Here is a 21,297-nt window from a genome sequence, read left to right as displayed (position 1 = left end):
TTTCGCCAGTTCATTAACAATTGCTTCTATAGGAGGACAATGTGCTCGTGAAATCCATAGACAGGTGTGTGGGAATGCCCTAGCTCCACCCATGGAACGACTTCCCTACGCAAGGTAACTCAAGGCAGCTCAATGCTCTGCCTCTCATTACTCTGGAGTTTCTAAACCACGCAAAACCACACAAAGTGGCCTTTGTGTGGGTTAGGTAAATCCCAATTAAATGGGTAAAATGATGGCAGCGTAAAAGAAAATCAGAATGGATGGATACAAGGGTGAAAGTATAGTAAATGTAAATGTGAGAGGATGGATGCGTTGGTGAAGGGATGGTAGAGTAAATAAATATCTGAGATGATGGCTAAAAGGATGGGTGTAAGGTTGGCAGAGTAAATTGAAATCAGAAAGGATGGATGGTTGGATTGATGGATGAAAGGATAGCAGCTTCAGCATCGCACACATGTATGACATTACAACACATGCCATCACAACGCATGCCTTTACAACGGTTGTAACAACTCAAGTGCTGTTACAACACGTTACCATATGCCTTCACAACAAAGGCATATGCGTGGTAAAAGTTTCGTTTTAAAATATAACTATTTTACAGGTAAGTATAAACGCTATATATATATATATATATATATATATATATATATATAGGTTTATATATCCCTGTAAATGGCTTATTTTTTTAAGTAAAGTGTGTATATATATATATATATACACACCCACCCACATTTCCTTAAAAACCCTACAACCCTTCAACCCATACCAACCCTAAAATTGCCCCCCTGGCACCCCAAAGCCCATACCCATCCTGAACCCTCAAATTAACCCAAAACCCATACCCACACTGAACCCCAAAATTACTCCCGACACCCAAAAACCCATTACCAGCCTGAACTTTGAAATTAACCCCCTGGGACCCCAAAACCCATATCCGCCCTGAACTCTAAAATCACCCCTGGCACCCCAAAACCCATACCCACCCTGAACCCTAAAATTACCCCTGGCACCCCAAAACCCATACCTGCACTGATCCCTACAATTACACCCTTGCCCCCCAAAACCCACTCCCACCCTGAACCTTAAAATGACCCCCCGGCACCCCATAACCCATACCCAACCGGAACCATAAATTCCCCCCAGGCACCCCATAACCCATACCAACCCTGAAACATAAATTCCCCCCTGGCACCCCATAACACATACACACCCTGAACCCTAAAATAGCCCCCTCTCATCCCAAAACGCACACCTGCCCTGAACCCTAAAATTCCCCCTGGCACACCAAACACATACCCACGCTGAACACTAAAATTAACCCCGTGGCACCCCAAAACCCATACCCACCCTGAACCTTAAAATTACCCCAGGCACCCCAAAACCCATACCCATGCTGAACCATAATTTCCCCTCTGGCACCCCATAACCCATACCCACCCTGAACCATAAATTCCCCCTGGCACCCCCATAACCCATACCCACCCCCTGAACCTTAAAATTACCCCTGGCACCGCAAAACCCATACCCAAGCTGAACCATAATTTCCCCTCTGGCACCCCATAACCCATACCCACCCTGAACCATAAATTCCCCCTGGCACCCCCATAACCCATACCCACCCCCTGAACCTTAAAATTACCCCTGGCACCGCAAAACCCATACCCAAGCTGAACCATAATTTCCCCTCTGGCACCCCATAACCCATACCCACCCTGAACCATAAATTCCCCTGGCACCCTCATAACCCATACCCACCCTGAACCCTAAAATTGCCCCCTGACACCCCAAAACCCACACCCACTCTGAACCCTAAAATAACCCTTGCTACCCCAAAACCCACACCCGCCATGATACCTAAAATTACCCCCTTGGAATCCCAAAACCCATACCCACTCAGAACCCTAACATTACCCCCTGGCACCCCAATACGTAACCAACCCTGAACCCTAAAATGACTCCCTGGCACACTAAAACCCACACCCACCCTGAACCCTAAAGTTACCCACTAGCACCCCAAAAAATGAACACTACATTTGCATATTCGGAGTGGACTGTCCTCTTTGACGTTTCCATGTATGTAAGTCAAGAACAACATTCACAGTAACCTAGATATGCAGGCAGTAGGTAATGCTGTGCTGAAAAATGCATTAAAGTTACTGGAACTTACATACAAAACTGATGCCTGCTCTTCTGATACTATACTGTGGAGTCTGGCTGATCAGCAGCACTGCGTCCTGGCATCCAGCCCCTTCCGAAGCACTCACAGTGTAGATAGGTGTGGGTCAAAAGTTTCCTGGTTTCTCCTTGCCAGGGCCTCTTCTGCTTCATTGTGGGTGCCCTTGGATGCAAAAAGAGAAAGATCCATGGCCCTGCTCACCATTCATCTAGTGAGAAGTGCAGTGAGTTCGAGGTCCCCTCTCATTTCCACCTTTCATCTCTTCAGGTCTGTGCCAGTTCCTCATGCATGACGTAGAGCTGTCAGCTGTGAAGAGCCAAGGCAGTGGCCTAATAATGTCCTGACCTCTCTTTAAAAATGGGTTCAAGCAACATATCCCTATATCCTACCACCTTGTCTAGCCATTGCGAAAGCTTCAATTTGAACACCTCTTGTTTTGTCCAAACAGGCCACTATACAGGTTGATCTCGTTGAGTGTTCCAAGTAAGATTCTTAAAATCCAGGATAAGCAAGTGTGATATACATAGTTACAGCATACATTTGCTGATATCACCATCTCAAAATAGTGTATCATTGTCTTTGCAAGAAGCCACTGTTACTAAATACCTTTGCTGATACGACAGATGAATAAAGATGCTGGACTACCCTCAGTCACAATCAGATGGCGCTGGGACCATGACAAGCGCAGCAGGCATGCGTGCCTACCCTAAATAGGTGTCGACCAGGATAAGACCAAAGGAAAGCAGTGCACAGACAGCAGGGGCAAAGGGATGGCAGTGCAGGTGACGCTTTTCCATTGTAATTTAATTTCTGCTGGTGTCATAGCCCAGGGTGTGCTGTCTGTGCACTTGTATGGAATACACATCTATACAAGTGCACAAAGAGCAAACCCTGGGCTATGACGCCAGCAGAAAGTCCTTTGCAAAGGAAAAGTGTCACCTGCACTGGCCAGCCCTTTCCCCCTGCTGTGCACTTCACACCCCATGCTCACAATACATCAAGTGCTTAGGTGAAATCCCTGCCTTCAGGCAAGGATTTCACCTCAGTGCCACTCTAAGGGAAAACAAGAGGTGGGGGCAGGGGGGTTCACTCGCTGGAACTGTTTAGAGGCTGTCTGTCTGTCTGGCTCGGGCTGCCGGGCCTCTCAGAAAGCATTAAAAAAAATCACATCCTCGGATCGGATAGCAGCCTTCTTGCACCATTTCAGTGCGTGTCATCTTAGCCCGGGCAGAGGAGGCGACGGGGGGGGGGCTGAAGCCCGGTGAGCCCAATGGGTGTTGCGCGCCTGCCTGGAGCGCCTGAACGGCACGTCAGGCTGTTCGACTCAGCAGACCTTCACTGCGAGCACCGAGAACACCCCCAGACAGGATGTTGCGTTTCTGAATGCGGTCGTATTGAACACGCCAAGCAGGGCCTTAGAGCCCCCCCTCCTCCCCGGTTTAATTTCACAAGAGACAATCGAAATCTCGTCACAATGACCAGACCGAATTAAAGTCACGTTTACAGTTAGAATGGACCAGTGAGTAGTGATAAGCCATAAATTACACACCTTGTATCAGACTTGAGGAGCAGGTACCGCAGAGGGCAAAGCCACCTCATACATTCAAGGTAGTACTCAACCCAGACCTAGACGTCTAAAGCTTGTGTCAGGGAACAGGCAATAGAAAACAACAAAAAAGAAATTGAACTGAACAATTAACTTGTAAGCCTGCTTATGACATTAATCAGAAGGCGGCAGGCAGCATGACAAAAAGGCACCCGTTTTTGCAGATATAAAGGAATCACACAGTGAACACACTAGTGAAAAGTCTAGTAGAGTATGTGGTAATTACGCCATTGGAAAATAAATCCACCCCATGAAATAACCGCCATTTATTTGTGCATGCCTGTGTGTGTGTGGATACTGCACGAAATCGTACGTACAGAGGGGGTTATCCCATCATTTACATTAACATTAACAAACCCTATGATTATGAAGAGTAGGAAAGTCCACCTCTGCACATATCTCAAGCACACAATGGAAATATGTTGACATAACATCATGAGCAGAATATAATCAAAACAGAGTGCAGGAAACAGATTATGCTGAAGGCAAATAGCCATTTACACATACGCACTGCACACACATTGAACAAGCATTGGCATAGCCAATAGGTCTTGCCTTTGGGACATTATACGTGTTTAGTCATGCAACAGTTGATGTTGCACCAAGGAAATTGTGCTGCATGAAATGAAATGAAATGAAAAGAGAATTTGTAGAGCGGTAACTGCCACTCCTAACGGAGTCTCCTGGCGCTATCAATCAATCAATCAATCAATCAATCAATCAATCATGGCATTTGTAAAGCGCGCTACTCACCCGGGTGGGTCTCAAGGCGCTGGGGGAGGGGAGTATGTTACTGCTCGAACAGCCAGGTCTTGAGCTGTTTCCTGAAGGTGAGATGGTCCTGGGTTCGCCGGAGGAGGGTGGGGAGGGAGTTCCAAGTCTTGGCTGCCAGGTAGGAGAAGGATCTTCCTCCGGCGGTGGCTCTGCGGATGCGTGGTACGGTGGCGAGTGCGTGGTTGGTCGATCATAGCTGGCGGGTGGGTGTGTAGAAGGTCATGCGGTCGTTGAGGTACTTGGGGCCCAGGTCGTGGAGAGCCTTGTGTGCATGGGTGAGGAGTCTGAACGCGATTCTCTTGCTGACGGGGAGCCAGTGCAGGTCTATCAGGTGTCCGGTGATGTGGCTGTGTCGGGGGATGTCCAGGATGAGTCGTGCGGAGGCGTTCTGGAAGTGTTGGAGTCTTTTTTGAAGTTTGGCTGTGGTTCCGGCGTAGAGGGTGTTCCCGTAGTCCAGTCGGCTGGTAACGAGTGCCTGGGTGACCGTCTTCTTGGTTTCAGTGGGGATCCATCTGAAGATCTTGCGGAGCATGCGCAGGGTTTTGAAGCACGAGGATGAGACGGCGTTGACTTGTCTGGTCATTGACAGGGAGGAGTCCAGGATGAAGCCCAGGTTGCGTGCGTGGTCCGTTGGTTTGGGAGCGGTGCCCAGGGCCGAGGGCCACCAGGAGTTGTCCCAGGCGGAGGGTGAAGATCCCAGGATGAGGACTTCCGTCTTGTCTGAGTTCAGTTTAAGGCGGCTGTTCCTCATCCAATCGGCGACGTCTTTCATCCCTTCGTGTAGGTTGGCTCTGGCGGTGGTGGGGTCGTTGGTGAGGGAGAGGATGAGCTGGGTGTCGTCGGCGTAGGAGATGATGTTGAGGTTGTGTTGGCGTGCGATGGCTGCGAGGGGGCTCAAGTAGACGTTGAAGAGGGTTGGACTGAGTGAGGATCCTTGTGGTACGCCGCAGATGACTTCAGTGGCCTCGGTTCTGAACGGAGGGAGGCGGACTCTCTGGGTTCTTCCCGTGAGGAACGAGATGATCCACTCCAGCGCTTTCTCTCGGACTCCGGTGTTGCTGAGGCGCTTCACTAGGGTGCGGTGGCAGACAGTGTCAAATGCCGCAGAGAGGTCCAGGAGGATGAGGGCCGCTGTTTCCCCGTTGTCGATCAGGGTTCTGATGTCGTCGGTGGCTGCGATTAGGGCGGTCTCGGTGCTGTGGTTGGCCCGAAACCCGGACTGTGAGGGGTCGAGGGATCCGTTCATCTCGAGGAAGGCGGCAAGCTGTTTGTTGACGGTCTTCTCGATGACTGGCCGGAAAAGGAAGGAGCGAGATGGGACGGTAGTTCTTGAGGTCGGTGGGGTCCGCCGTTGGTTTCTTCAGGAGGGCGGTCAGCTCGGCGTGCTTCCAGCTCTCCGGGAAGGTGGCGGTGTGGAAGGAGGAGTTGATAGTGTCTCGGAGATGGGGTGCGATGATGGCGTTGGCTTTGTTGAAGACGTGGTGTTGGCACGGGTCGGTTGGTGATCCGGAGTGGATGGAGTTCATTGTGCGGGTGGTGTCTACGGAGCTGATTGGGGTCCAGTTGCAGAGGGTGTTGGTGGTGGGCGTTCGTTCGGTGGTAGGGTGCGTGGTCTGTGCGTCGAAGCTGTTGTGTATGTCGGCGATCTTGCGGTGGAAGAACGAGGCGAGTGAGTTGCAGAGGTCTTGCGAGGGAGTGATGTTGTTGTTTCCGGCGCTGGGGTTGGAGAACTCTTTGACGATGCTGAAGAGTTCCTTGCTGTCGTGGGCGTTGTTGTCCAGTCGTTCTTTGAGTGCTGTCTTTTTGGTCGCGCGGATCAACTGATGGTGTTTGCGGGTGGCGTGCTTGAGGGCGGTCCTGTTGTCTGTGGTCTGGTCGAGCCGCCAGGCTTTCTCGAGGGTGCGACAGTTCTTCTTGGATTCCTTGAGTTCGTCGGTGAACCAGGGGGTTTTCTTGCTGCCGGGTCTGCTGGGAGGGTTCAACAACAGGTCGAGTGGGTGACAAGAATCTAAATGAGCTTTTGGCAAGAGGCCAGTGGTAGACCAAAGATCCACGTCTTTAGCTGTTTTCTGAACTGCCCCTCATATTCAATGGCTCTGAGATCATTAGGCGTTTTGTTCCAGGCTTTAGCTCCCAAGACGGTCGCTGATCTTCCGTCTCTGATGACTAGCCGAAATGCTGGGACACTGAGCAGGTTGGCCGTGGTTGACCTTAATGTTCTTGTCGTAATGTAAGGCCTAAATCTTGCTGAAAGATATCCTGGGCCTAGGTGACGATAGGCTCTGAAAGTTGTGAATAGGAGTTTGAATACGACCCTCTTACAGACCGGGAGCCAGTGAAGGGTCTTCAATGCAGCTGAGGCCGACGCCCTGCGTGGTAGTCCTAAAACCATTCTGGCCGCCGCATTCTGGACTACTTGAAGTTTCCTCAGGATAGATTTGTTAATTCCTGCAAGAAGGCTATTACCGTAATCCAATCTGGATGATATGAGGGCCACTGCTACTGTCTTTTTGGCTACTAGGGGAATCAAATTAAATAATTTCCTCAAGGTTTTTATGAACCCAAAACAGGTCCCAGTCAGTTTCAAGACGTGGGGCTTGAAGGAAAGGGCAGAGTCAAACCACACGTTCGGTTTTTGGCCATTTCTACCGTTGATGGTGGTGCTGTAGTGTCGTCTGGCCACCAATCCTTTGGACAAAAGACATTGTCTTTCCCTATCGGTAAGATTTCTGTCTTGCTGGTGTTGCAACAACGATGATTTTCCTTCATCCATTGCAACCCAGCCGTCAGACAGGCTTTAAAGTTTGCCTCTACATTGGTAGTGGTCTTTTTCAGGGAAAGGATCAATTGCATATCGTCGGCGTATGATTTAATCTCGATCCTATAATTAGAGATCAGAGTGACAAGAGGAACAATATATACATTAAACAGCAGAGGACTCAAAGAAGCCCCCTGCGGCACCCCTGTGGTGATAACTTGTACAGATGACATGAAAGGTCCCAGCGCGATTGATTGTGTCCTGTTTGTCAAAAAAGATGTGATCCATGCCAGGGCCTGATCTGATATGCCACACGATCTTAATCTGTTAAGCAAGTTTTTATGTGAGATCGAGTCAAACGTTGCTGACAGGTCTAGAAAAATCAGCACTGCCCTCTTACCCTCATCCAAAATAAATTTGATGGTATTTGATATTTCCAGTAATGCCGACTTGGTGGAGTATTTTGGTCGGAAACCAGATTGGTGGGAATGAAAGGCCTGTGTTGCTTCTAGGTAGTTGCATGATTAAATACTTATAAGGTCCCAAAGGTGAGACCTATTGGCTATACCTATGCTTGTCTATATTGGTTTGGGAGGGCGGCTATTATCTAGCACAACCCAATACACTCCATCCTTCCGTGTGTGGGTTCCATTCTGTTGCATAGTTTACTTATGACAGTAATTTGATAATTTATAGAGTAGGCAGTGTTTGTACTACAAAGTGAACGAACATAGTTTGTCAAATATACATGTGTTATGTGCACCATAGCAGGCAGTAGTAATGCCTGCATAACTGAGATCTGTGCATGGCAGAGAGCACACTTCTCATACATATGCCCCAATATCTTAACATCTAAATGTAATGAGTACACATTGTGAGATCCTACACCTTCTTAACTCAGTGCTGTGACTTCCTTGCTGCACTGCCTGCCTTCCAAATGTTAGTCTCTTCTTTCATTTCAACTCCCTCTCCTGTCGCCAGAGAACCAGGAACTGGAGAAAAATGCAGTCATATCTCCCCTCTGATGCTCATGCACAGATGTGATGGAAACTGGTGAGAGCATGAGGAGCCTGCACTAGTGAGCGGAGCGATAAAGAAATGCTCAGGGTGGAGCAGCCAGGAGCTCACTCCTGGGGCACCTTGAGGAGCTTGCGCTAGTGCACACTGTAAGGAACTCACACCGGTAACATAGCAAGAACCATTCACAATTGTGAAGTCGCTGGAGCTTACATTCATGGTACAATGAGGAACACACACACACACACTGTGAAGCACTTACACTGGTGGCATGAAGGAGCTGTTGCTGGTAGGTGGTGTGAGGAACTCTTGCTAGTGCCTAGTGAGGAGCTCAAGCTGATGAGCTATGTCAACACCTGATTCTGTTGGGCAGAGTGAGAGGCAGGAAGCAACAGGTTTGTCAGGGCAGGATACTTTTCATCTCTGATTTATCCAGGAAAAAATTCCAATTGTGCATGCGGAGTGTTTGAAGTTTTCTTCGCACTCTGTTCACCAGAGTGGGTGAGAAGAAAAAACAGCCAACACGTGTTTCACCCCTTACATGGCCATCCGGCCCGGGGCTTCCTCAGGGCGTTTGAAGTAGATTATGGTCTGTCAACGTCGTATTAAATATGCGGTTCTTATGGATTCTCTAGTCAGGGCGTAATGCCGGGTGTGCCTCTATATTCCGGTCTCGTTGGCGGAGTGAAAGGCAGGCACTGGTGGGTAGTGTGTGCAGCTGACAGTGGTGAGCAGCACTGTGAGGAGGGGCTGGAACCGGTGGTCCGTTGAAATGCCGGCACTGGTGGCAGTGAAGGAGACCTGCACGGGCAATAAAGCTACAGTAGAACAATGGCACTGGCAAGCACTTTTAACACTTGCACATTTTGATATTTGGGAAACATCCTTTACGACACAACTTTTACCACGCAGTGCCTTTACAATGCAGGTTTTTCAACGCAAGTCATTACAACGAATGACGCTGGGGGGCGCTCTAGGATAGGTAATAGTTTAATTTACTATCCAACACCTTCCCTACTATCCACGGGGACTGGAGTTGGAATAGTAAATTAAACTATTCACTATCCAGCACCCCCCAACGCAAGTCATTGTAACGACTTGCGTTGAAAAACCTGCGTTTTAAAGGCATGCGTAGTAAAAGCATGCGTTGTAACAACGTACAGCCTTGATATTTCCCACACGTACCATAATTCACAGTGTGACTGCACATATTTTGTGAAAAAGCGGGAAGCTTAGAAGTTACTTCTATTTTTCAAGGTCCACCCCCACTTGTGTCCAGCTTGTAACAATAATAATCATTAAATCTGACAATGCAGAACAGAAAGCACTCTGTTCAGCTCTGCCAGTAATAGCACATCAAGAATAACGGGACGTGTCGGTGAGGAGAGAGGCGCGCGCTTGGCAGAGCAGTGTTCACTTTTCAAGCACTGCACTCATGCTTGTGGCGTGCACCTGCTTGCTCCCACAAGGGGGATGCCGCCACAAGTACGAGTGCAGTGCTTGAAAATGAGCAGAGCGATGGCTAAAGGCCCTCCTGAGCAGCGCATGCGTACAGCGTAGGCGAGACCTAAAAAGCACCCATAGAAGTTGCACTGGACCAGACTAATGTATTTATCAAATACAAACACCACATACAATGTATAGAAATAAAAAACAAATTCTTTCTTAATATACAGAATAAATATGCACGAATAATATAGGTGCACAAAGTTTGATCTTACAAACACTGTCTGAAAATGTGATGGAAGTATAACCTCTTCTATTGATGCAGAATAAACAACATTTCAATGAATCCTAAACTGTAGGAAATTATATTGATTTTGACATCTGGCATCACTTTGTAAGTCGTACATGCCCATTAAATGAGAAGAGGAACCGGGCCGACACACTTAGGAGGGGATGCGAAAATGACACTCAAAAACTCCCTCACAGCCCATCCGAGGCCTACCCTCCCTTTGCGGTGGACTTTGCCAGCATACTGCATCATTATGGAGCCCACTCCATGGCTCCCTTGCCGGAAAAAAAGCATCCACAGTTTACACCAACATGATCTACCCGCTGTGGGACACACTTACTTCAGCCATCCTGTCAGCCTGATCAGTAATCTATTTCAGTCAGTCAGTCAAATATCTTTATTCGGTTGATTAAAACCATAAAAGCAATACACAATTCATTTTTAAAGATAAAAAACCATACAAATAGATTAAAAATTAACAATTAAACAATTTGTACACCTATTGCAGTTCCTAAAGTGCTTCCTTAAAAGAGGTTATTTTTAAAAGTTTGAATACAAAATAGATTCACTATAAGGTAGAGTCCAGAGAAAACAGGCACCTCCATGTCCCACTGATCTTAATACAGTGCCCCAGAACGAAGTTGACAAAATATCAACCAGAATGTGTATTTGTCTGGGTAAATCTTGTTTTGTTTAATCGGGCAGCCGCCACCAAAAAACTGGCTACACCATATGTGACCTGCACAGAGTTAAGCATTTGCATTTCGGGGCTCCAGATAGTGTTCGCAAAACATCACAAAGTGAACTGTGTCCTGATTTGAGAAGCTATCACATGTGCAAGGTGGGGTATTTTCAAGGGTCCCCCACTTTATATTAGTACCAAGCACTAAATGGATAAGGTTGAACCTAAATCTCAATAAAAGAAAACGATGGTATGGTTTGGTCACATATTTTAGGTAAGGTTCCATAACTGAGGAAATAGATAGTTGATATATTGTTCTCACCATGGGTTTATTGAGTTCAACCTCCTCCCTTTCTGACTCCAACAAGTTCCGGAGATGCAACTTGACCCACCCTACATCTTCTTTCTTGAGGCCCTGTGGTGAAGAATACATATCCGGGCGCCCTAGCTTCACGCATGCCGCTCTAACATACGCTAGCCAGGGAATACTACCCGCCTTATCCAAGGCCATACAGTCTTTGAGTATGAGATGGTTCAACGTGATCTCCTCGTTTGTCCAGGTTTTCACCCAGCATAGCAGGGGGGCCATTTTTAGAAGGTCAGCAATGTGGCCCAAACCGACTTCACTATGAATAGAGTATGTAGGAGATGACTTTGGGAGTGACAGCAAAGCTTGTATAAAGTTATTTTCTACAATTTGAATGCCTTGAGAAGGAACATAGCCCCAGATGTCAGCCCCATAGGATGCAATAGCCAAGCACTTGGATTTGTAAATACGGATCATGGCCTCCATGGGTCTGGAACCTAATTTTTTAGAAAAGTTCATAAGGCCTGTAGTAGATCTTGCAACTGCATTTGCCTTCATTTTTAGTTGAGGTCCCCAGGATCCTTTTTCGTCAAAGGTGACACCTAAATACCAAAAGAAAGGTACCCTAGAGATTCGTGATTCATTGCAACTAAAAGTTTTAATCTTCAGGCTTTTCCTACGTGAGCCAGTAACCATGACATGGGATTTTAGTGTATTGATCTTTAAATCTAAAGATTCCATGAAAGATCCGAAATGGTCTAACAGTCTTTGCAGGCCCGTGCCTGTACGAGCTATTAGGACGGCGTCGTCCGCGTACAGGAGGACCGGGATGGAAGACCCTCCCATACGCGGGACGTCCAAGGTGGCTAAATTTAGTGATTTACCAAGGGAATTAATGTACAGTGTGAATAGAAGAGGGGCCAGAATACAACCCTGTCTGACCCCTCTCCCTGATCTAAATTTTTCAGTACACCTACCTTCCCTTGTAACCCTAACGGAAGCAAACAAATTCTGATGGAGGTCATGTAAAAAATTCACCAAGGTAGTGTCCAAACCCAAATCCCGCAAAATAAGCCAAAGTTTAGAGCGATTAACCAAATCAAAAGCAGAGGATAAGTCCATAAACCCAAGATATAAATGCCCCTCCTTCACCACAGTCTATTTATTTTTGCGTTGTGTTTGTGCCGATCGGCCACTAATTAGACACGGTGTGTGTGTGTAAAGGTGTCACAGCAGGCCTGGCTACCCTTAAAGAACAAACACTAGTCTGCGTATGCTAATGGAGCTTCCAGCACCTCTGCACCAAACGTGCGAGGGTCAGGTGGAGCGGTGCTAGGCAGAGACAACACAGTTGAAACATGGACGAGAGGGCATTGTAAAGCAAAGAAACACTCAGAAATAATGGGCTTGTTAAACGGTGACTGGGCCCGGTGCCTTGATTGACAGCAATCATAAGTGTGTGGGCAGCAGCCAAAAATTATTTTCTTGTTAATTAAATTGGAAGGTTAAATATCTTGGATGAAGCCGCTTTAAATGGTAACGTCTTACACCCATTTAAAAAAAAAAAATGAGAGCCAAGTGCAACAGACCTTTTCCAGATCAAACATTGGGAGGGGGATGGCCAGGGAGATACAATCCTAACATCAAGCTTAATTAACAGTGGTAACGTTTAATGGTTCGGCCCTGGCTATATCTGTGCCTTTCATATCCAGCCCCCGTGCCCCATTTCTCCCTGCTCCCTCCCAGGGAAAGAAAATAAATCACACAACCTCCAGTTCAGCACCAGAGCCATGAGCAGTAGACGCCTTATCACAGCCACAAAAAGGAGCGGACCCTACCCTTCCCTCCCTTCCTCCAACTAGGAAATCCACTCACAAAACCCTACCGAGGCTTCCCCTGCCGGGACAAGGGTGAAACCAGTGTGCGGAATGAAAACAACAGCAGCGAAACCCCGGCCGGGAGGAAGAAAGAAAGGGCTGGGCTCCCTCCATCTTCCTTTCCAGAAAGAGCTCAGATGAAACCAATGAGCAAACAGAACAAGCATCTGTAATGCAATAGAACTCGCATTTATGCAAGATCTATTGCATTGGAAACAGGAGTGCGGGCGGGCAAGAAGGCAAATCACAGACTGTGGAAGGGGGCGGAGGGGAGACAGGGAATCAAATAGTGTTCCGAGTAAAGGGCCATGGAAGGATACAAATGAGGACATAGCTGTCATGAGGAGGGACTAAGAAGCCTAAAACCAATTAAGAAGGCAGCATTTAGAACCTAAGCCAATGAAAAAGAGGGGCGGAGAGTGGGCGGAGCTTCCACAAGGCTTCCCCACTATACTGAATACTGCAGGCCTCGCGAAGCGAGCAGCCAATGCGCTGCAATGCTAGGCTCGACCTAAAAAGGTGTCAAAGGGCTATGGCAATCAACAAAGCTGAGCTCAGGATTATAAGAAAGATCAGATAAGTAGAGAAGGGGCTGAGGAAGGCTCCACATAGATCATCTCAGATGGCGTAAAGCTGGAATCTGACTAAGTAAATTCTCTGGTTTTCAGATGTGATAGCAGCATGAACTAAGGCCAGCAGTAATAGCTTCAGCACCAGACTAGTGGTCTGTGAAACTCTAAGAGCTAGATGAAGGGTCGTGGAGAGATATATGTGACAGAAGCATTTGGAAGGCCATCAAGGATGCAATGAGCTTTTAGATTGGTAGAATAGTCTTTGCTACTCCCAGACCTTACAGTGGACATTCCATGTGCATTAGTGTGTGGTGGATATGTAGCAAGTGTGTAGTAGTAAGACTCCGGATGTGGTGACAGTCTTAAGTGCATGGACCAGTGGGATATATTTTGCATGACGGGATGGAGATTAGATGTATCTTCACTAGACATTGGAACTGTATTGGCTGCATCCCTGTGGTTGGAGGGTGGAGACCTAGACATCAAAGTGAGGGAGGGTGAATAAAAGGCTGGCCACAGAAAATCGGAGAAATCCTTCTTAGAAAAAGGCTGCTGATTAGTTCTTCCTGAATGACCTATTGCATAGGGTTGATGTTCGGAGTGAGAGGTAGGTCAGAGGTTTATTCTGGTAAAGGTTACAGAGTCTCTAAGCAGGGCAGTCCTTTTCGACTGCATGGACCCAGCACTATTGAAAATTTTGTGAGAGTTATCACCTAGAACAAAGGCTGTGCTTTAGCTACAGCCAGAAATCACATAGGAGAATCACACCAAATCAGTTCTGAAACCTCAACAGTGGATCCACATTCCCTGTCTGAAAAATTAATATAAAGGAGGAACTGTGAAATGATCGATCTGCAGGTCACAAGAATTTACATGTCAAAATGGTTCTGTTTCTTGGGTGTCTTATTTCTTACAGAATTTTTTAATGTCAACGAATAACATTTCTCTATGAGTTTCTTTTCTTATGTGGCTTTGATGCTAAAATGCTTTTCTCTGATTAACTGGGAATATTTATTCATTTTCCACTCACAATCAATATAATTAATTACAGTCTCATTCCCTTGCTTGTGGCTTGTCAATGAAGTACTTGCTCTTGCGGCAGAGATGAGGATGTTGGAAGACAGACTTTACAACGTTCACCCTATTTAGGAAAAACCTGGCTGGAAGGGACAGATACAAAAATAAAAGCTCTGATACACTTGGAGAAAGTTCCCAGCATTACGGGCCATTCATGTTTTGCTTTATTAATATAAACCCTGCTTTGGAAGTTTATTTTTCAAAAACGTTTGAAAGGTTTGCTGGCTGGCCATCATGTCTGACAGAATTTGCGTATTTGCACAGCCACCTGCTGAATTGTGCATAATCTCTGCTAATTAGCCAGCAGCCATGTGAATAGCAGTTGTGGTTCATTATTTACTGGTCAGCCAGGATAATGGCTGTGACCATGTTTTAATTAATAAAATTAAAAAATGGCCTTGGCTAATGCCAGACCTAATAAAATACGCCCCTTCAAGTTAGTATTATTATCTTGTGGTATTAGACTTATTTAGGGACAAGTCATTGAGTACTAGGAAATGTTTGCTTTTAAAAATCTATAACTAAATGTTGCAGCATTAGCACATGGAGCTCAAAAAGTGCATGGCCTGGGAAATAATGACCCCTCTGCAACACCCCTTGCCCTTTTGACAGGCCAGGTAATAGTGCCACACCAACAAATGCATTTCACGACTTGAGTTCAGAAACTGACTATGAAAATATTTGCCTATGTTACACATTTTCTTCATTACCACCAGCTTGCCATTCTTTTTTCTTACCTTCTCTTCCAGATAGGAAAGGATCATCCTTAGTAGGGCTTCTGGTTCTCGGATCATGAATTTTTCATAGAGTTTTGAATGTTCTTTTCTTTCAAATCGGAAAGGCATCTGCTATGGCAGAAAGTCAAAACATACACAAAAAGACAATTAAAAAATCGTCCTCAGACTTAAAGGAAGCAAGTACTGGCAGCATTATTCGGTCTCTGAGGCCAATGTTGAAGAGATGACACATCAGTTTTACCAATGAGGTATTTTTTAGTTATTTGTATTTTTGCATTTTTATATAGCCTGTAAGCTTGGCTCAACAGCATTGGAGCGCTTTACATGAGTACCTGTGAGAAAGTGCCCTCTTTCTTCAGCTTTGCACCCACAACCAAGTGCCCTGCTCGTCAGCAACCACCAACCGGAGGCCCCGTATCCCCCATTGGATAACATTGTGCCTCAGCACTCTGCACCCTGCTGCCCTAGTGCTGCTGAGGGTGTAACAAGAGTGCATCCCTGACCATATGGGACCCCTGAGTCCACCCCCAGAACCTTAACTGCCACTACCAAATACTAAAACCGATAACACTATCTTCCTCCATAGGATACATTGACTGTTTTTCTTGGAAAAGTTTTTAAGTGTGAAGTTTGAAAAACTAAAGAAATTCTATAAAATGTCATTATTTAACAAACATACTTTTACTTACCTGTTTACTGGAAATGTTCCAGAGTAGTATCCAGGTATCTTACAAGGTGTAGGAAAAGTAATGTAAAAAGTTACTTACCTGGTATTTTACTGAAAATCCCATTCAAGTCTATCTACTGTATTTACAAAGCATTTCATTTCTCTGAAATAATACGGTAAGTCAAAACAAAGTGTACATACCATTACAAATCCAAACTGTATTTCAACTGTATATTTATTGCAAAGTATTTATCACTTACCTGTGCGAGGCTTGTGTGGTTCTAGAAAATAAATTAACTAAAAGAATGTTTTTATACAAAAACAATTGGTCTGAAGTTCAGTCTTTGAGTGTGTGAAATCATTTGGTGATTGTGTGTGTACAAAAAATGCTGAACACTACCCCAAATAGAGCGTAAGGTTCTATCTACTTTTACCACTGCCTACCTTCCACTGGACTCTGTGCACACTATACCTTACTTGGATATAGTATATATAGAGCCAGCTTCCTACATTGGTGGATCAGTGGTGGGATATACAACTTTACATTTGTTGGACTACTTGGTTACCACCTGATCACACAACACACCTCTTAAATTGTCTTTAGAATTAAGATCTTTCAAAAGGGCATTTTATTTGCGAAATTACTAAAAGTCTTGCTAGGGCATTGGTTAAGTCCCTGTAGACTTTTAGAAAAATATATATTGGATGGTTAGTCTAGCTGTAGTGCAATGAAGTTGACAAAGAAGCTGGCCAATATTATAAAGAGCAAGCTAGTGCAAAGATTCCAAATATCAGGAATAGAGGTGTAAACAGACGTCACGGGCCTTAAGAATGACATCGCCAGTTGAGAAAAAATAATTACTCATTTGAATATTTCTATTCTAAGTAGGCTCGGTGTAAAACGATGTATATGCAGTCCATGGTAAGCTGCTAACACACTTGCTCCAAGGCTTTGTCTTGTGAACACGGCCCGCGACGGATTCAATTGAACCCATAATATTGGCCAGCTTCTTTGTCAACTTCATTGCACTACAGCTAGACTAACCATCCAATATATTTTTTTTTGCCCTGACGAAGCTCCCACGGTTGGGGAGCGAAACGCGTTGGCTGTCCTGTGCACTTTGAAAATTTGAAAATAAAAAGAAAAATATATTTTTGATACAACTCTGGTCCTGTGTCACTTCGTCTTTGGTGCTGCCTCCACTCTTCTTTAAAACAAGAATCCAGCTGATAGTGAAAATAACCACAATGGCATAGAGGAAATGATTGAGGAGCTCAACCTCACCTCTTACCTTCACTTGTCTTTCAAGGAAGTATGATCCTTATGCAAATTTAAAAATATAACCACGGAGTCCCATCCCACCAAACAAAAGCTCCAGGAGCTGTTGGCTGGGACTGCTAAGGACCATTATTTACAAAAAGAGGGAGAAGTCTGTTTGAAGAAGGGCATTCACCACTCCTAGTGAATGGTAGGTCCAGCCTCAGTGGTGCCCTCAGATAATGAGTAATTACCAAAAAAGCTGGGCTGTTCCTAAGCTAGAGGAATGTACGTGTCCCTGTGGTGTGAAGGATGTTGTGGGGTCTCAAGGAGTCCTACAGTTGGGCATCCATTATGTTGGGTGTAATGCCCTCACACACCCTTTCAGGTGTCATGCTTCATCATCTGGGCTTGCTCCTCGTTGGGTCGGCGGTGCAATACCCAACGGGCGACACCTCAATGAGGGGCTCTTTGGCGGAGATCTTTTATCCAACTACCGTTTAGATGAAGTGTGGGTGTGGGGCCAGAAGTGCGTAGACGTGTGAGTGTGAGTTAAAATAAAGCTAGGAGTACCAAGAATGACTTTATTCTGGGGGTCCCCTGCTCTAATTAAAATGAAAACTATCCGGTACTCGCTGGAATATTATGCTTCCGGTTTACGAGTCACGGTTTAGTGTGTGCTATGGTCGGACTGGGTCTCATATATTTTTATAGAGACATCTTGAGTACCTAGTTGGGATATAGTTGGTATTTGATTTTGTGAGAGTGGAAATAGTGGTATGAGAGTTGTGGTGCATGAATGAAGTGGTCTAGGGGGACTTATTGTTATTAGGTGTGTTTTTTATGTAAAAAGTATTTTTTAGAAACAGTATAAAGTAGCAGAGAAATATATGTATCGACGAACATATGCATTGTAGAACTGATGTCTACTGCTTGTTAAGTGCTAAATGGACTAAATCTAGAAAAAATAAATGAAATATATCAAAAATAAAAAAAATAATGAAGGATTTTGATACAAATAAAAATGAATCTTTGAGGTAAAATGCTGTGTTCATAAGGTGTACTTTTTGAAGTGAATAATGAAATGATGTGAAATAATTTCTGTATGTAAATAATTTGGTCGATGAGGGAAAATTTTGATACTGGAGTTCTCTTTTCAGACACCCTCTCTGCCCAACAGCAGACTGTTTGCAAGCAAGTCTTGCAGCAGTATGCTAGGCTCTTTTTCTTGACCCCTGGTCAGACAAACTGGTGGACCCATGATGTGAACACTGGTGACAGTTTGGCCTGTCAAAAACAAAATCTATTGACAGCCTGATCAAGTCAAGGAAAGCATCAAAGCTGAAGTCAGCAAAATCCTGGAGTTAAGGGTTATTGAACCCTCTGAGAGCACCTGGGCCATCCCAGTGGTTCTAGTCCCCAAACCTCATCCACAGGGTGGAAAGAGAGAAATTAGGTTCTCTGTGGACTATATTTGTATTTGTTTATTAACTGTACAATTAATTAAAATCTTTACAGTAGAAATAGAAAATTCAGATAACAATAACATCCTTTTGCTTGTTTTAAAAAAAAACAGAAAGGTGTATGTCTGTAATAGTTAAAAGATTGATTTAAAAAGGAACCGAATAGGGAGAAGGGTACGGCACCCCCAGTCTTGGTCCCATTTGATTGGCCTTTCCCAGCCTTATAGGTGTAGGAATAAGTCTTTTTAGTTTCTTTCATAGGTGGGCGTATAACTGGCACTGACAATGATACTACATAGCAAGTTCACTTCAACTCTGATCCGTTGCATTTGGAGTCAACTTCCTGAATGACGAAATGCTATCGTTGTGGGCTTTTAGTGCTGGTCTAATTTGGTGAACAAATTTTGCCAGTCTTGCTAATGTCATAGTGGTGGTGGTTGACAAACACAGGGCTGATGCTGCCGAGTATGTTGTTATGCTTTGATTGAGGCAGATCGGGCGCAGCAGTCGCCGATGATCGTTCTTGAAATAAGGACAGCAGCAAAGAAGTTGCAGCCAGGATTCCCTTTTATATGTACATAGCCTACAGGATGTAGGGTCCCCTCTATTGGCCCAAGCGGGGTTAAAATCTACTATCCCGAGTGTGATCAGCCTCATGGTTAGTATTTTGGTTCGGGCCGGTGTTGAAATAGCCTCGCTTAGGTATGGTTGTGCTTTGCCCACTGAGTATGACTTATTTAGCAGTTCCAAAGAAGGGCTTCGACGAAGGGAGTTGTAATCAAGTTCGAAGGAGATTTCATATACGTGTTTGTTAATGGCTCTCTTCCATACGTTCAGCGGGATATCCTGCCGCGTGAGATTTTCTTCCACTAATTTAAGAGCCATGGTTGCTTTTACCAACCTAGTGTGCCATGTCGATGCTGGGTCTTCAAAAATAGATCTCAAGTGCTGTTTTAAGGAGTTAGCCGGGGCCTTTAATACCCTTAGATATAACTTGATAAGCTCCCCCTGGTTGATCACATCTGGCCTTGCTAGGCCAAGCTCCAGTCTCAGCCTGGTTCTTCTTACAGACCTTGGTATTTGTAACACTGACTTGTAAGCCTTGACTTGGGCAGAATTAAGAAGGGCGTCCAGCTTCCCAGGGAGGGCCAAGTGTCCGTAGGAGATTGCAGGAAGGAGCTTTGCTCTTAAAGCTATCAGTATTGAACTTGCAGAGGGGCTGATGGGGTTCAGGCTTAGTTATTTATTTTATTTATTTATTTTTGGCATTTATTAAGCGCAAACAATTGCCCGCAGGCATCTCGGCGCTGTACTGTTTTACCCTCCTATATGATCTATACAGGTTTTCAGAGGTTGAATAGCCAGGTTTTTACTTTCTTCCTGAAGGACAGTAGATTTGGGCTTGATCTTATTGTCTGTGGAAGCGTGTTCCACAATCTTGGGGCGGCAGCTAGGAAACGTCTGTCTCCCCAATTGACCAATCTAGTCCGTGGCACTACCAGGTCATTCTGTCCTGCAGATCGTAACATTCGAGTGGGAATGTACGGGACAAGGTGGTCGCACAGGAATTGAGGCGCTTGATTGTGAAGTGCCTTATAGACGATACATAACGTCTTAAATTTAATTCGGTTCCTAACAGGTAACCAGTGGAGACTTCTCAAGGATTCGGATATAGGTTTAAATTTGGGAATATTGAGGAGAAGTCTGGCTGCTGCATTTTGGATTGTTTGCAATTTCTTAATTGTCTTAACTTGGGCATTTGCAAACAAGCCATTGCAGTAGTCCAGTGCTGATAGGACCATTGCGCTAACCAGTGTCTTTCCCACATTGGTGGGGAGAAAAGGAATAATCTTCTTTACCAATCGAAGTTTGTAGAAGGCATTGGAGGCCGTTTGATTGGCATGGGCCATGAAATTTAGGTCTTAGCAAATGTGTTACCTTGTTGGCTTTCGAGGCCAGCTGATTGAGATGGATATTTGCTTTGGCCCGTTCCGAGAACCAGACCCCCAGATAGTTATAAGAGGTCACAGAGTGAATTTGAGCATTTCCCAGCTGCCACTGTGCTTGCCGTTTCTGATGGTACGATCCGAAGATAATCACCTTAGTTTTCCCTTTGAAGACTGTCAGGCTATTGGCAGTGTTAAAGCTGTTTAGGGCTGTTAAAGGTCTCTGTAGGCCTATCTTTGTGTGATCCATAATGGCTGAATCATCGGCATACTGTAAAACTGGTAACATCAGTCTTCCTAGTCTGGGGGCAGCTAGACTGGCACCTTTTAGGGACTCACCCAAATCCGCGGTATATAGATTAAATAGGATGGGGGCGAGCACGCACCCCTGCTTCAGCCCATTTGCTGTGGCTATTTTGCGAGTGACAGTACGAGTGCTTGTTTTAGCCCGTACCCAAGTGGCCTCGTATAATGACATAATTGCCTTCAAAAGTTTTGTTGGAATCCCCCACTTTTCTAATTTCCACCATAGGCGTTTTCTATCCACTTTGTCGAATGCTGTGCTGTAGTCCGCAAAGCAGCAAAATAGTGGGGGGTGGTTCTTCGAGGTTGCCTTGGCTGAGAGATGTGCTAACGCCAGGA

The 21,297-nt window shown here is 45.4% G+C and overlaps 1 protein-coding gene across 1 annotated transcript in view; it reads right to left on the bottom strand.

Moving 5' to 3' along the window:
• Positions 1-20,944, bottom strand: part of LOC144824185 (putative methyltransferase DDB_G0268948) — a 641,160-nt gene extending 620,216 nt beyond the window's left edge. The window contains exons 1-2 of the mRNA XM_078683341.1: positions 20,648-20,944; positions 15,322-15,432 (exon numbers count right to left, since the gene is read on the bottom strand). Of these exons, the coding sequence (XP_078539467.1) occupies positions 15,322-15,432; positions 20,648-20,944 (408 nt within the window). The remainder of the gene's footprint in view (positions 1-15,321; positions 15,433-20,647) is intronic.
• Positions 20,945-21,297: the final 353 nt, after the last annotated feature.

Source organism: Lissotriton helveticus, chromosome 3_1, assembly GCF_964261635.1.
Source record: "Lissotriton helveticus chromosome 3_1, aLisHel1.1, whole genome shotgun sequence".
NCBI lineage: Eukaryota > Metazoa > Chordata > Amphibia > Caudata > Salamandridae > Lissotriton > Lissotriton helveticus.
The sequence above is the reverse complement of the archived record's forward strand: the minus strand, read 5'-3'. Positions and strand labels throughout refer to the sequence as shown.